This window comes from Balaenoptera borealis (genome assembly GCF_965194805.1).
Source record: "Balaenoptera borealis genome assembly, chromosome: 15".
Taxonomy (NCBI): domain Eukaryota; kingdom Metazoa; phylum Chordata; class Mammalia; order Artiodactyla; family Balaenopteridae; genus Balaenoptera; species Balaenoptera borealis.
In genome coordinates this window covers 82,859,843-82,876,775 of record NC_138871.1, presented here as the reverse complement: position 1 = coordinate 82,876,775, position 16,933 = coordinate 82,859,843, and the positions used below count along the sequence as shown (strand labels likewise).

Sequence of the window (16,933 nt, the reverse complement as noted above, 5' to 3'; positions counted from 1 at the left end):
AGGACATGACTTTCCAGATACAACTTTGACACATGGGAGAAGTGCAATCACCATTCTCACATGGCTGTGATCCTTTTCATTTTAGATGACACTTCTCTATATGTCATTTCATTGGATTTACAAAGTCACCTGCGAGGAGGATAGACCAATGTTACAATTGTCCCTAGATTTATATATCAAATAGAAAAACTGAAAAAGAGCCACATTCTCCTTTTTCAAGTTTTACATGGCTTCATTTGATCCTGAATACAATCTAATAGGAAAAACAGCATAACCATTAGATTCCTTCTCTGCCCAAGGTTGTTGAAGTTGAAAGGAACATGAAATTGTGCAAACTTGGTCAATTAAAAAGAAAATTTACTGGAAGGATCACCTGTCCAACCTAGATGTACAAGTAACATCATCCTGCCAGACTTCATAGGAACTGAGATGGAAACTAAGGCTGTCTTCTCTCCCCACCAAGGTCACCTTGAATTTCTTATTTCTGCTTTTCTTCATCTCCTGTTTGGCTCAGTTGATTTCCTCCAGGACCTGCCACTGCAGGCAGCCCCTAGTTTCCCAGACACAACTGCATAGCTACAGCTCCACCATCATTGGGTAAGTAGTTTCAGGACCTCATAAAAACACAGAAAATCTGGATGACTCAACCCTTCCCATGAACTGGTTCCCTTGGGGTAGAGTGTTATCCTTCATCATCAGCTGTGGATAGAGGTACGGGAAGTTTTAGAACAATGCTGGGAAATTAAATATCTAATTAACCTCTGTTAATACTTTCTATGTGCCAGACACTGGGCTAAATATTTAATATGCATTTTCTTATTTTGTCTAGTTGACAAACCTAAGTATAGATAGTATTATTATTCTTATTTTACCAATGAAGAAACTGATTCACTGACTTGTCAAAGACTGCAGGTTAGAAAGTTGTGAAGCTATTCTTTTTGTTCTGGGCAATTGATTCCAAAACTGTGCTTTTATTCACTCTGCCATATTGCATCTCATAGTCTCTAAATTTAATACTATCTCAACCTTAAGGAATCATTTTGAGATGTTTATGGAGCTTAACATTTGAAGCCAAAGTTTATCTGGATCCTTAAATATCTAAGAATTATTGAAGAACATTGGGAATAAAAGGAAGACAAAAGTGGGGCACTCACATCACACATTCACACACAGTGAATAAAACAGTGAGACACTGTTGTAAGGTGCAAGGTAATAAAATAAAGATTGAAGAAAACAACTTATTTTATCTATGAGTACTTAGCATATGATGAAGCTAATAATTCAAATCATCAGAGAAAGAATAAACTATGCCCAAAATGAGGCAGAGACATTAGCCATCAGGACAGTGTCATATTTCACAACATACAACATTTTAAATTTTAAATTCTGGACTCATTAAAGGTATACGTTATTTATTTAATACATATTTATGAAACATCACTATTACCTAATGCTACACAAGGCAGCATTGACTCATATCCAAAATGATTCTTTTGTCAGTTTTGTCATTTCAATAAAATTGATCCTCTTTGAGTCTAATTCTTTCACTCACCAAACATTTACTGAGCACATTCTCTGGGTCATGCACTAGGATTGCAGTCAATTAGCACAATCTCTGCCCTTAATTACCAGGTATGTTATGCTTCTGTATTTCCCAAGGTACCCAGTTTAATTCTTGTCTATAAAGAGTTTTGAAATATTCATTAATGGTCAAGAACTTTACTATACCATACCTTGAGCATATAGAAGAGGAACAAAAGAGGAAAAAGGGAGAAAGAGGAGATGGAGGAGGAGGAGGAGGAGAAAAGGAAAAAAGAAAGAAAAAAAAAGAAGAAGGAAGGAAGAAAGAAAGGGAGGGAGGGAAGGAGGAGGAGGAGAAAAGGAAGAAAGAAAAGAAAAAGGAAGGAAAGAAGGAAAAGAGGGAGAGAGAGAGGAAGGAAGGAAGACTATTGACTAGTCCCTGCATTTATTAGAAAACATATATTCTAGTTGGACAGATATACAAACAAATTATTTCAATATAATACGATAGATGCCAAAAAGGATATAATGACTGACTGCTAGAATGCACAGAAGAAGAGCATTTAGCTGAATGTAGGGATGCCAGGAAGATTTTCTCAAGGTCATGATGCTGAAGCAAGGTTCTAAAGGCCAACAGAAGTCAACCACTGGAATAAAGAATAGGTACAGATTGAATAAGTACATACTGAATTGATTGAATAAATAATGAATGATTGATTGAATGGATCAATAAGTAAGAGGATGGAGGAATCAAGAATGTGTAACGTGATTCTGACCTCTAGGCTTTTAATTAGCCACTGGAGAAAAGAGATAGGAACACAGGGACTCGGTTATTCTCCCAGAACAAATCTAAAGAGAACTTCTCTGTTAGAATGCTTTTGGCTGCATGTAACAGAATACATGACAAAACAAGGCATGAACAGTGTTTTGTACAAGTGCTCGTAAATGAATCTCTAAGGATGCAAATGCTTAAGACAGGAATTTGGTTATTTCACAGCTCAATTTCACAGGCCTCTGGGCAATGTCTCTCCAGTTCTCTTGTATAAAAACAACATTCCAGGTGTATGTTTCCTTCACTCTCACACTACTCCACTCCAACACTACTCACTTCCAATGTGTGGTTTGGAAAACCCACACATCAAACAATTCTGTGACACCTGGATGTCATATTATTTAACTTAATTCTGACACTTTCTACCTGGAGATACTGGAGATAGTGTCAGACCCCACAGGTTAAGGGCTCCATCCCACAAGACTACACCCCTCACACACACACACACACACACACACACACACACACACACACACTTGTGCAATTGCAAGTCCAGGTTGTTACCTGTGCTTCTGACCAATAGTCTATAAACTGGAGGCTCCCACAACCCCCTCTTAGGGTTTGATTAATTTGTTAGTGACTCACAGAACTCAGGAAACCAGTCTACTTACTAGATTACCATTTTATTACAAATGATATTAAAGGATACTAATAAACAAATAAACAGCCAGGTGAAGAGATACGTAGGGTGGGGTCCAAAAGGGTCCTGAGCACAGGAGCTTCTGTCCTCATAAAGTTCAGGGTACTTCAATTTCCAGGTACATGGGTGCCTCCTGGTTCAACCTGGAAGCTCTCTGAAACCGTCCTTTTGGGTTTTTATGGTGGCTTCATTACATAGACATGACTGATGCAATCATTGGCCATTGGTGATTGAAATCAATCTCCAGCCCTCTCCCCTCCCTGGAGGTTAGAGGGTGGGGCTGGAATTTCCAATCCTCTAATCGAGGTTGGTTCCCCTGGCAACCAGCCCCCATCCTTAGGGACTTTCCAGAAGTCACCTCATTATCATAAACTCAGGTGTAATTGAAAGAAGCTGGTTACACATGACAAAAGACATCCATTTCACATTTATTACTCAGTTTCAGGAACTGAGGACCAAAAGAAATATTCTAACAAAAAATGCCCTTCGTTCCATGAGTCATGATTTTATCACATGACCCTGCTTAGATACAAAGAAGGCTTAAGAAAAAAAGCATCTGCCATTTCAGCCTCTTTAGAAGGAACTGGATTTGACCATCATAGAAGGGTGGGAGAACAGGATCAGCACATGAGCTAGGTGAACACTAAAGAGAAGAATTACCAACACGTACCTGTGATGACCCTCTATATCCTAAGATGACACATGTGAACATCACTTCCTAAATATGAACAGTAAGGGATAGTCATTTAGATGTGTTCTGTAACTTGTAATATGTCTTATGCTTCTCTTATGCATAGGATTGTCCCCATAATGAAAGAAGTGACTTTCTGTTAAAGATGATTTAGATAGCAATGCAGAAAACATCTTTTCTCATTGCTGGTCTTACACCTTATGTCAACTCTAAGGAAATCAATGCCTCCACTACAAAGATGGAGCTGAGAGCAAGGGAACATCGATTCCACGCCGGGCTTTCTACCAGGAACTTGACACCCATCCTCTCATTCAGTTCTCACACTGATCCTGGGAGGCAGCATTAAACCGGAACTGAGGTTCACTGGGTCAAGTTTTTGTCTCAAGTCAGAGAGCTGAGTAATGGTACAGCTGGATGTCCATCCATGGCCTGTTAAAGAGCATCCCTCTGTTAGAACAGGTACATGTCAGGAGGTGATGCCACGTGTATTGAAATATGCTAAACATTCTACTTTTGTAAGCACTCCTGCTGGGAACCTCAGCACTGAGGAAAGCAGGAGATATCTCTTTGAAGTCCCTCTTGCTTATGCATTTAATATATCATTGGGTCTCACAATGTAGGGACCATTTTCCTAGTCCAGGACATTTATACAGCTTGTGCAATGATAACCATCAATCACATTAGAAACAACTACGGGAATGCCAGTGGTTAGGACTCTTTGCTTTCACTGCTGAGGGCCAGAGTTCAATCTCTGCTCGGGGAACTAAGATCACACAAGCCACACGGCGTGGGCGGAAAAAAAAAAAAAAAAAGAAAGAAACAACTACGAGAACAAAAATACCAAGGGTTTGCCTGAGCTTTGCAGAACCTATTATCCGAAAGATTATGTAATTTGTTTTGAACCTACACATTCATTATTCATTCAACAGATATTAACAGAGCATCATGCCTTGGACACCTGTAGATGTTTATAAATGTGGATTTGTGATCAGCCTTTAATCCACCAACTATTTGCTGATTATCTCCTAGGTGCCAGGCATTGTGATAGATTCTGATGGGTTAAAGAAATCAGCAAAACCTGGTCCCTGCCCTCAGGAACTCTGTTACTTGAGAATTATTCTTCAATCTCTCCAGAAAAAAAAAAAAAAAAAAGATGTGTTCTGCCCTTTTCCCTAATGTAGGAACATAGTCACATGTATAAAGTCATAGATTATGTGCTGGCTTTTGTGTTTTCGCCCACTCTAGATGCATTCTCTAGCCTTCTCCACACTGTTCCAGGCCCTGTGGCCTGCTTGATCTGGCTTCCCTTGCCTGATGGCATCCAGTTGGGTTTGCCAACGAGAGGCACCAGTGGGAAACTGGAGGGGGGAGGGGATAAGATGCAGTTTAAGTTATTTCTTTTCTGCTCCCTCTTTGTGTCATCATGGTGTGTGTGGGAGGGACTATGGTTCCCACTGGGTGCCCTCCTCCAGAGTCCTGGGTGGGTTTCTCCAGAGTTCCAACTCTCACTGGGCTCCAGTAACACTGTTTTCCTTTCATTCTTTTGGCCGTGGGAGTGACAATGGCTTCCTGCCTTTACTGGTCTCTGGGTGCCTTACTCTTTCTTATTTGTTCTCTTAACCTGGCACAGACATCTATAAATAGTCCCTGTGTTAAAATCTCCTCATTTGAACCATCTGGGGCAAATGCTGTTTCTTACTGGGACCCTAGTTAATCAGAATACCGAAGTTGACAACACTGGAAAAAATCATCAGATCTCTCCTTTTCGTTTTACAGGGACAGAAATCAGGTCCAGAGAGCATGGCACTTGAATGAGGTTGCTTCGTCTCCACGGGAAGAAGAAATACCAGCTCACCTGCCTCTCCAGCCCCTGCTCCTGTGACACGCACCCCAGACCACCTCCCAGCCTGAGAGGTGTTTCCTTTTGTGGGGTCTGATCTTCCAGGCTTTGGACAATGTCCGCTTCTGCCAGCGTTTAAGCCTGCAAGCTAAGGACATGAATGAACTGAGTCATCCCCACAGAGCTTCATTAATTTCAAGGCAATTTAAGATTTCTGAGTCATAGGTTTCAGCCACTTAGACTTTCCCAGCTGGTACTGCACTTGCCCACACACATTTTTCTTTCAAGATTGCATCTGGGTCTAGCTGTGTGGCTTGCCCACTCTTCATCAGTTTGGGAAGAGAAATCGACCTCCTAGAGTGATCCGTGCCGGGCTATGCCTTTTCCATGTGCCGTGTGCATTGGAGTCTTTGCACGAGGACTTAATGGAATTAGCTGTCTGCAGCTCGATTCAGACTCAAACCACCGGAGACACGCACATTTCCACATTCTATATCCAACACGATATTTCACCCAGCCTCCCAAGGAAACTCAGTTATACCATATGGTGACTCCATTCTCTGAATAATATTTAGCAACTTGATGAACAAAGACTGAATCATATCTTAACTCTCTTGGCCAAGTATTGTTTTATATAGCCACCGTATTAGTAATATATATGTTTTATTTTTTACACTAGTACTTCCTGAGACGCCCACTGGAAATGAAGAGCTAGACCTCACTGGAAGAAGCCTGCACCGTCAAGGCATTCTCGCTTCTCAGCCATCTTCTATTCAATATTGCATTGTGTATATGATACATTCAGAACCTCTGCTTTTTCTTTTCCTCCAGAACAGCTGCTGGATTGAGCAACAGTCTCCCGGGGTAACACAGCAGGGACTCCTGGGGCATTTCCCAGACGCAGAAAACAAAAGATGTGTATCCATGGGGAGGATAGGGCTGGAGCTATCTCCCTCCCACCAGGGAGAAGTCCTACAGTCTCAGGATATGGGGAGGAATCTTAGCAAGCCTCTGTGGGGGGTCCCTGTGGTTAGGTGATCTTCAGAAAGTCACTTTCCTTTCTGAGCCACAATTATACAAGGATAATAATGAACACCTTTGATAAACTGGAAGACAGTAGGCAAGGCCTACGTCAGTCATTTATAATGTGCAGGCACTGTTGAAGCCTTCTACATGCTAAAATAGATAACCAACAGGGACCTACTGTATAGCACAGAGAACTATATTCAATATTTTGTAATAACCTATAAGGGAAAAGAATAAGAATATATATATATGTGTGTGTGTGTATATATGTATATATATAAAAGTGAATCACTTTGCTGTACATCTGAAACTAACACAACATTGTAAATCAACTCTACTCCAATAAAAATAAATGTAATCAGAAAGAGCAGCAAAAAAAAAAAAAAAAAAAAAAGTCTTCCATATACAACCACAGGTAAGATGTAATCTATACTTTCAATGAACTAACCAGCTGAAAATAGGAATATGCAGGGATCATTTCAATGAAATATGGCTTGGCTAAGATAGAACTTCGCACAGTGGAGACTCTTAGCTCAACCTGAGAATTCCTGAAAAAGCTGGTGCTCAACGTGAATCTTGCCAAAATTTATGGAAGTGAGAAAGGTATTCCAGACAGTCGAGAGCCTGAGTCTCAATTACTGGAGAATATAATGCGTTGCACAGAGTGCTGGGAATAAGGCCACATTTATAGTTATTAAGAAATATTTTTTATAATTATTAGAGCGTTGGTGGTTTTTGAAAATCAAGAAAGGGATTTCTGGGGGAGTCCTCAAGGTATGATAATACTCTTCCCATATCCATGGCAACTCTTGGGCCCATCTTCATGGGAAATTGCTGTAAAGTGCTGACCTTCTGAGAATTAGGAGACAGGAACCAGCCTAATCCACTGTTTTCTGAATGGAATTGCGTTTTCTCCGCATGCATGTGTACCCAGCAGTGTGACAAGTACAGAACAGAGGAGAAGGGAGAAGATGTGGCCCTTTCCCTCAGGGAGCTCCTGATCTATTGAGACAGTCATGTTCACCTCATATAATTACAGCAGATTAATCAGAATTCAGTATATAGTCATGGTCCAATGATGCCATGCCCGTCAGGAAAGAGGATATTCTCTAAGCCAGACGCATCAGAAGAAGGAGGGCTTGGGAGTCATTCAACCTGTGTTTATTAAGTATCATCTTACGATAGGAATTCTTTTTATTCCTCTGGGTAAGGCTTCCTAGAGGAACTGCCTAGCAGACCCAAATAGAAGTTTCCTATTTACTGAGTGAAAAACTGACCTGATACTTAATGGTGGAAAACCACCACCAGGGTATTATACGGTGATTTTGTGCAGCAGGTATTTGGGCAGCTGGCAACTCGGTGGTATTCTGTTGGGGGCTGGTCTGGTCTGGGAGGATCAAGATGGCTTTCATTCTCCTGCCTGGAGCTTTGTCAAGGTTTGGCCAGAAGGCTTGGCTCCAATGGGCCCCTCTCCCTCTCCATGTCATCTTTTGGGCCTTTCTGTGAGGTTTCTCCAGGAGGGTAGTTGATTGGATTTATTTGGAGGCTCAGGCCTCCAAGAGACTAAGGAAGAAGCTTCCAGTCTTCTCGAAGGCAAGACCTAGAACTGGCCATGCAACATATCCACCATTTTTTATTGGTCCAAACAATCTCACACGAGTTTATATTCAAGGTCAGGGCACGGGACCCCGCCTCTTAATGGGAGGAGTGTCAAAACTCTGTGGCCATCTTTAACCTGGCACATTTATCCCTCGACTCTGGTCACTTCATGTGTGTAAGACAATCTTGGTGATTTATGGCTCAAGCAAAAATGTGATAGGAAAAGGAAAAAAAAAAAAGAAAAAAATCTCAGATGAGGAAATAGGGTAGGGCATGAGAGGCGTCTTTCATTATACTGTGAGTTCCTATACGGTCCACTGTGCTCTGCCCAGAACCTAGTATGGTGCTTGACACACAGAACGTGATCCATCAACAGAACTGAGCTAACTGACAGGCATTTATTACTATATTTCTAGTTGTGTGAGTGAATTTCTCACACTAAATCTCCCAGGAAATGTGCCAGGGGAATCTTATTGCAAAACTAGCAGTTTATTGGGTTGACAAAGAGAACATTCAATTAAGGAGATTTTCAGAACACAATGGAATCATTTTAGTTGTGAAATGTGGACTTAAAAAGTAATCATTTAGAAACATCCAAGAAGCATTTGAAGACTGGATGACAGGACGCAGCCCCTTTTCATTCAAGCACAGACTGAGGGTCCTGCGTGGGCACGGAAGTGCAGAGGCCCAGGCAGATGTGGGTCAGGCCCAGGTCTCTCTGCTGCACTCCCGCATCCAGGCTCATTCTACAACACCAGGCTTCTAAGAAGTTGATTTACCCAGAAAACCGTGATAGCAACCACCACACATCCATCACTGTCCTAGCACTGAGGGTACAGAGGGAAATTAAAACATGGCGCTAGGTCTCCAGGGCCTCCAAGTCTCTAGATTGGGGCATTCTCTGCCCATTCCTAGATTCCAGGGAGATGCTTGGGCACCTCAAGGTAGATCAAGATGGCAGGGGGTAGAGAGGCTGAGATAGCCCATTGCCCAGTGATGGAGCCACCATGCCAGAGGGGAGAATTCTTGAAGAATATCAGAAGTGTACAAATTCCCTCAGTGTAGGTCAGCAGCTGTTAGCTTCCACCCCTTCCTGTTAAACATAATCATCTTCACCCCAAGATTCTGATGTACCACCCTAGAGAATGCCAAGGCAGGCAAGTTCTGAAAAGGCTCCTCATGGTTCCTGGTATTCACACCTTGTGTAATCCTCTCCTGTTGTGTTTGCGATGGCCTTGGTGGCTTGCTTCTGACAAGCAGACTATGGCAAAATGATGTGGGATGTCACTTCTGGGATTAGGCTATAAAAGACTTTGACTTCTCTCTGGCTCTTCTGGGGTATTTGCTCTAATCAAGCAAGATGCCATGCTGTCAGCTGCCATGTGGAGAGGCTCATGTGACTCAGAACTGAGGGTGGTTTCCAGTCAACAGCCAGGGAGGAAATGAGATCCTCAGTCCAACAACGTTCAAGGACTTGAAACCTGCCAATACCTAAATGGGTGACCTTGGAAGCTGAAGCTTTGGGGGGCAATTTGTTATGCAGCAACAGATAACTAATACAAACATATAAAAGAAGAAAATTTAACTAACTCAGCTCTTGGTCTAGTGCCTCTTTCTACTACACCATGTGATTTCTGGCTAATAAGGATCTTTCATCCGGAGGACAGGGGAACATCTGGTCAGTGGCATGAAGTCCTAGTATTTTAACTCAGCAGTCATATTCCCCCATGGTCTGACAGTGACCTTGTCTCCCAGTTGTCCTCAGTATCCATAGGGGATTGGTTCCAGGACCCCTCCCCCACTCCCCCTCAGAAGCCAAAATCCACAGATGCTCATGTCCCTTATATAAATTTTTAAAATTTGCATATAACCTATGCACATCTTCCCGTATACTTTAAATAATCTCTCGATTACTTATAATACCTAACACAACGTAAATGCTATGGAAATAGTTGCTGATGCAGGCAAATTCATGTTTTGCTTATTGGAACTTTCTGGAATTATTTTTCTCAAATATTTTTGATCCACAGTTGACTGAATCCATGGATGTGGAACCCGCAGTTAAGGAGGGCTGACTGTACTTTGTACAGGAGCCCTGTAGTCAGGGCCAACCCACACTACTTCCAGGCCCTCAACAGAGATTCACCCACCTGCCCACAGTCCTCATGACGCCCTGCAAGGTCCGTGCTATGATGGTGCCATTTTCAAGAAGCAGAAGCTAAGGTTTAGGGATATTCTGTAATTGCCATAAGGTCAGAGAGCTACTGAACTTCAGAATAAGGGCTCAGTAACAGCTTCCTGATCTCTTGAATGACGATTGGTTGACTTTTGTACCTAACTCTTTTCTAGATGCGTTGCAGAGTCTGTCAGGGGTCAAGCGCAGTGGTCACTGAGCAACTGTGTGATTTAGAAAGAGGATTACTTCCCTGTAGCAAAATACCCTAAAAGTCATAGTTTTTAGCAAGCTCTCTTATTATGCATATGAAGATAATGAAGCCTGAGGCTTGATGCACACCCCATATTTAGAACAAAGGACATTATTTCTTCAACCTTCCTCCAGTTTACACCCCCAGGATCACACACCATCCCCCAGGTCCACACATACAGAAGAACCCATTTTCTAAAGTGTTGGCTTCATTGCTAGGAGCTATCCATCCAGTGAAGAACAAGCCTCAACCTTTCTGAGTTCTGGGACACAATTTGAATAATATAAAATTTCATGTTGTCCCAAGGGATAGCAATTATACCTAGATATATTTTTTAATTGCCTAAATGGGGAGCAATACTATGAAATTAGTTGTTTGCTTACAGTTTTATATTTTATTAACCCCCAAAGCACTCATGCATATTTGGATGTGAATTGCACAGATATGGGTGAGGCATACCATTCATTCCATCTGTGGTCTACTGAGTAGATTGCCCTGTATAGCGCTGAGTCTCCATGCTGCACACGCTCTACTCTAAGCCCACCTGGGGATCCAGGGCTCACAAGGTGGAAACCACTATTCTATACATAATGCCTTTTTGTTTAGATATGCTTTCCTGGTTTGCAACTATCCAATGAAACCATCAAATGAAATTCTATGCAAGGAGCCCCAATGTAGGACCTCAAAATTGTTTTAAATTTAAAACAAAATTTTGACACAGAAGGAAAGAGAAGAGAGAGAGGAGAAAGAGGGATGCAAGGACAAGGCAGAAGCGGAAGGCAGTTGCAGGAAGGAGAGCTGTGTCGTAAAATGAACGCAGGATTTGCTATCAGAAGTACTGGGTTTGTGCTCACGAGCTAGTGACTTAAATTCCTTGAGACACAGTTTCTTCTACCGAGGCCAGTAATGAACCTCCTTTATGGAGCTATCGTGAAGATTAAATGGCACAAAATTCATAAGAGTGCTTTGTAAACTGTCAAGGCTGTGGCACATATTAATTCTTAATAGACCTTAGTCTGAGCAATCAGGGCCATCCAAGGCCATGTTGCTAACTGGCCAAGTTGGGGCCCAGATCGACTCAATGTGTCCTTGTTCAGACACTGGTCTACTGGTGACCAGCTTGATTTTCCCAAACTGAAGGTTGGCTTTTAAAAGCTGAAAAGGGACGTAAATGATCATTTGATTCAGCCTATTCCCTTGGTAAGGAAAGTATCGTTACCGCCACTCCACGATGGGCAGGGGATTGAAGTGCCACACAGAGCCCTAAAGGTCATGAAACAGAGGTGGGCACTCAGCTCCCTTGAGGTCTATCTGTGTGCCAGGTATGGAAACACACACTAGATTTTCCAGAACACCCTTCTGACTGAATCTATTTTTACAGTAACCTAACACTCTAGATAAATGTAAATTTGCAGCACTTCCTGGACCAGCTGGATCGTTTTACCTGTTTTCGCTTTTGTTTATTAGCTGCTCAGCAATACATAACAGGATGGTAGACAATTTGTGATACCCAGAAAATTCCCATATCCTGGGTTTCCCAGCATCCTCTAATTTAAAAGCAACAACAACAACAAAAAATTCTCCTAGGGCCTGAGGAAAAAAAGGGTTCCAAAATGGCAATTTCTTCTGTATTTATACACTGGACTTTTCCTAGTGGACCATTTATCCAAAGAGAAAAACAGACCCCTTAGCTAGCCATGGTAAAACAAACCATCACAAAGTCACCTTTTAATAGGTACTGTTAGGATTCACCTTGGACATAAGCAGCTATTTTTCAACCACAAGCTGCTTGGAGAAAATTGAGAAAAGAAATCACTATTATGGAAGGATTATAAGTGGGCCATTTAAGCTAAAGGTTTAGACATCTAAAAAAGCATGATGACAGGCAACGTGATGTAGTAAACCTTATTCATTCCCCTGCCCCCTTCTTCCCCAGCACGCGCACACACGCGCACACGCGCGCACACACACACACACGTGACCAGCATAGCCACTGAGTAATGGGCAACCATGGGAAAAGTTAAAGAGTTTCTCTGGGTCCTGGTTTCTTCATCTGTAAAGTGGGGGCACTAATATCTATTTTGATGGGTTGTATAAGAACCAGAGAGAAAGTGGCTAGTCTAGCACTCAAAAGGCATAATTAAAGTATAATTATTATTAAAGTTAGTAATAGAGAAGACTCTCACAGTAATGGGGCAATTTATGTCATGAAGCTCGGAAGTAAGCCACAGGCCTCATCACCACTGGAAATGTATCTCTCCATCATGACTGTATCCAAACCCCAGGGTCATAGTGAACTTGGCCAAATGCATCTCTGACAGCTGTAGCAGGGAAGCTGTGTACCCTCTTCCCTGGATCTCTCCCTTCCTCCTTACACAAAGGAATGACAGAAACTCTTCCTAGAGTTAACATGGAGGAATAATTTGGGGCACTTATCTTCGTGGCGACTTTTACTGATTCTGATACTAAGAGATCTGTAGATTCTATCATCAGGAATATCTAGATTGCAACTCATGCATTAACACCACCAACCTCCTTGTTATTGACCAAGCACACCCATGCCTCCCTGATCTTGAACATACCATTTAAAACCTGAGGCAGCCATAAAGCCAAATAAGAGAACTAGGGAACATGATTAGAGCAACATAGAGGGAACTCCTTGGAAAGGAGTAATTCCAGGGAAACACAGAGGCACCAACCATCAAGTAGGGTATGACTCAAGTCATAGGCATAGAGGTGGGAAACTGGAGTCCACAAAATGGTGTGAGTGGCTGGTGGGCATGTAACCAAGAGGAGTGGGAGATGAAGTTGTTGGGAAGTTCTTGAGTTCCAGCCCCGTGTCTATACCCAAGTTTCCGGGTATGGTCAAGAAGATTGTGTTTTGCACAACCCCAGGGGTGCCATTCACAAAGACTTCAATGGGGAATGGAATGTTCTGCACTTGTGCAGTCCACAGCCTGCACATCAGCACATGGCAGCATTCTCTACAGTCCGTCGTGGAAGTTTGTCACAAATTTTTGAGCCTAGGTATGGCTTGCTGTGAGAGTTGTTTAAGAAACATGAATGTCATCACCCGTGGTATATGTCAGCCTTCAAGTGACACAGTAGTCTTAGGAGTTGTTCTCAGAAACCACTTATTTGATCAAGGAACACAGTACTTAGCTTAGGGCTTCATACTTAGCAGGAAACTACCGTACGTTTGCTAAATAAATGAACTAATGAGTGATGACGTGAATTAAGGAGCAGTTAAGTACATTTCAAGACAGAGAATGTTCTGGAAAGCATGCAGAACAGATTAGTGACCTATGGCAACTGGATCTGACTGTTCTACAGAGTGGACTGGTGAATATTTCCCTGTAATTATATAATCCTTATTTTAATTGGCACATCACCTTTTATCATAGCTACATAATTGTATTTAACCATACCTACGGCTGTATATTTAACAACTCCTTTACATTTTATTGATACTTTAAGCATTTTGTCTATTATTATTATTATTAAAAGTTGGATTGCTTTCTGTGGACATATTTCCATAATAATAATAATATTTATTTATGTTACATGCAAGACCTTGTGCTAGTTGCCTTATATACATCTTCCATAATTTTCACGTTAGGTAAATTTCAGATTACCGTTCTATTTTATAATTAAGGTATTCTAAATTCATCTAAGGTCATATAGCTAAAAAGTGAATGAATGAAGAGTCCCACACAGATCTTCCTACTACATGTTTTTTTTTTTTTCAATCTGACAAGAATTACTATCAATCCAGGTAAAAAGGTTTAAGGCACTTGGTATAAATCATGTAATTTATCCTGCACTACAGTCGTTTCCAAAGGTCATGAATTTGGCCTTCAAGAATGGGCAGGACTGTGGCCACTGTATAATTTCATCAGAAGTAATGAATGTATCAATACTATCAATCGTTTACAGCATCGGTTACCCATCACTATCAGTTATTTTCTCAGTCTCTCCAGGTGACAGTGCTTTCTTTTTCCTTGGAAGTGCACTGATATTTACTCCATGTGACCTCCAGCGTGATCTTTCTAGAACCCCAACCAACCATGCTACTTGCCCCATTTAATGGTAGCCTAGACTCTACATCTCTTCTATTCTGGTTGGTCTATCAGCCCCTCCCCATTCTAATCCCAACTCACTTTGCCTGCCACGTGCCTGGCCACTGCCACCAAGCTGCCAATACCAGAGCCATGGGGAGTTACTAGAAATTTCAGAACATCCCACTCCTTTGCTTCTGCACATTCTTTCTCTCTGCCTGAAATGCCAATGACAATCTCTTATTTATGTTATTTATGTACAGGAAGTACATTTTTTAAATCATTGTATCTCTTTTCTCAGTGTCTGGTACACAGTAGGTTTCAATAAATACTTGAAAAAAATGTGAAAAAAATCACATTTTCTGGAAAATTCCCTGAAGCCCGGGAAAAGTGGTTCCTTCCTCTACACTTCCTGGATGCTTTGATATCTAATTGCCACATTGTTACACAATGAAATGATGTATTTCCATATGTCTGTCTGAAGCCGGACTAGGAGCTCCTGGGTGTCAGAGACCAAAGCTTACTCATACTTGGATCCTTAACACCCAGCGCAGGCCCAGCTTATGGTAAACCTTCATAGATTTCCTGGAATTGAAAAATATAATTCTAAAGCAATCACATGAGCTGAGCAGGGCGGGTGTTAGGCTTCTCATTTTACAGTTTAAAAAAGAGGACCCAGGGAGGAAAAAAAAAAAAATGTCTTGACTCAATTTTCATTCAAAAATCAGAGGCCCAGACAGGGCTGGAACAGGGTCTCCTAAACCCCTAGTTATAAAGCGCTGTTGGTGGCCACTGAACAGAGGAGGCTGGCGCCTTTCTTTCTGACCCCTCGGCAGAGAAACAGAGGTCTGTTCCTGAGACAGGGACCAGCACAGGTGTCTTCATGGGACCAGACTGGGTGAAAGGATACTGTTCACCACTCATGGTGATGGCCTGGGGGAACAGATGAGTCCCCCTAGGGTCAGGGACTGGGTCCTGTTTCGTGAGGAGTAGCTTGGTGAGACCTGCCAGGAGGCATGGGACCACTCCTTGACCTTTTCAAACCCTGCGGCCCTGTGGTGGCCTGTCGTACAGTCTGTGTCCTCTCTGGCCAACCTCCCAGGAACTGCTTATCACCAGAGTAACTTGTTTGTGCATAATTATAAATTATAAATATGCTCCAGGGGGCATAATTATACAGAGCTCTCTTTTTTGCTCAAAAGTGTCCTACTGTGGGCAATACATGATATAGTCCCCTTTTCCTCCCCCACTAGAAAATATGCATACATGTATGTAAAAGCTCAGAGCGCTCCAAGAGTCTTGTAAACGCCCCTTTCCCAGCCCCTTGGCTTTTATTTATTTATTTTTTAAGTTTGTCCCCCCCCCCTCCCCACCCCGACCAGATTGCTTGATTTACCAGGATACATTAGGTTAAGGCCTGGAGGTCCCAGCCTCTGCCTCAGTTCAAGCCCCTTTCCTGACGTGTGCCTGCCTAAGCCAGAGGACTGGCACCTCCTGCAGAAGTTGAGAATAGCTGGAGTGAAAAGGCAGCCCTCACCTGGTTCTCAGTGTTGAACGCCTTTTTGGTCCACGTGTGCGTCGGGGCAGGGGGCGCCACTCTGGCTAGCGGCCTGGAGCCTCGCAGGAGGTGTGCGTAGGGCATTGAGGGCACTGCTTCACTGGGCCAAGGCCCTCTGGGCACTGTCTTGGGAGAGGAAGAATTAGTGATTACCTTTGGTCTGAGTTAAAAGGTGCCTTCAAGCTGGTCTTCTGCAGAAAATACTCAAAGCCTTGGTGGGGGGGGGCGGGGTTTGGAGGGTGACACCAACGAAAAGTAAGCAATCGATTTCTTTTTAAATGGGGAGAAGAGTGTTGGAAAAAGATAACGAAACTAATTTTTGAAGCTCCGTGCGGCACCACTGATGCAAGCATATTCTCCACGGAGAAAAGCTACATCTGAGCAGCGGTGTCCGGATGCTCAGAGGATGCCCCGCTTTCTGGGGAGAAGCGCCAGGAAGATGAACGGGTTAGAAAGTCCACTAGCCACTGCTGGAGCTGCTTGGGTACTTGTGACCGGGCGACTCCTGCCCAGCCGCGCGCGCAGTCAGCCTGTGGAGGCGCCGGGACCCTCCCTCCCCGGTCCGGTGCTCTACCTCCCCAGCCCCGGGCCGCGGTTGGATAATGCACTTTGTTTACCTCGCCCGGGCCGAGTCATCCAACTGGGAGGCAAGCGCCCGCACCCGGGGCCGGGAGCTGCAATGGCAGTGGCAGCCGGCCGCGGGCGCGGGAAGCCGCCCGGGGACTGGCAGCGGCGAGGCTGA

The 16,933-nt window shown here is 43.0% G+C and overlaps 1 protein-coding gene across 8 annotated transcripts in view; it reads right to left on the bottom strand.

The window, feature by feature from the left end:
* Positions 1-16,932, bottom strand: part of LOC309612166 (uncharacterized protein) — a 38,363-nt gene extending 21,431 nt beyond the window's left edge. For 7 of the 8 annotated variants that reach the window (XR_014235019.1, XM_082357536.1, XM_082357537.1 and 4 more), the window contains exons 1-2: positions 16,809-16,932; positions 16,171-16,317 (exon numbers count right to left, since the gene is read on the bottom strand). Coding sequence is in view for 5 of the 8 variants with exons in the window: in XM_082357537.1 (XP_082213663.1) it covers positions 16,171-16,275 (105 nt within the window). In the remaining 3 variants the exon portion in view is untranslated. Of the gene's footprint in view, positions 1-5,539; positions 5,673-16,170; positions 16,318-16,808 lie in introns of all 8 variants that reach the window. The other variant, XR_014235018.1, reaches the window with a different exon arrangement.
* Position 16,933: the final 1 nt, after the last annotated feature.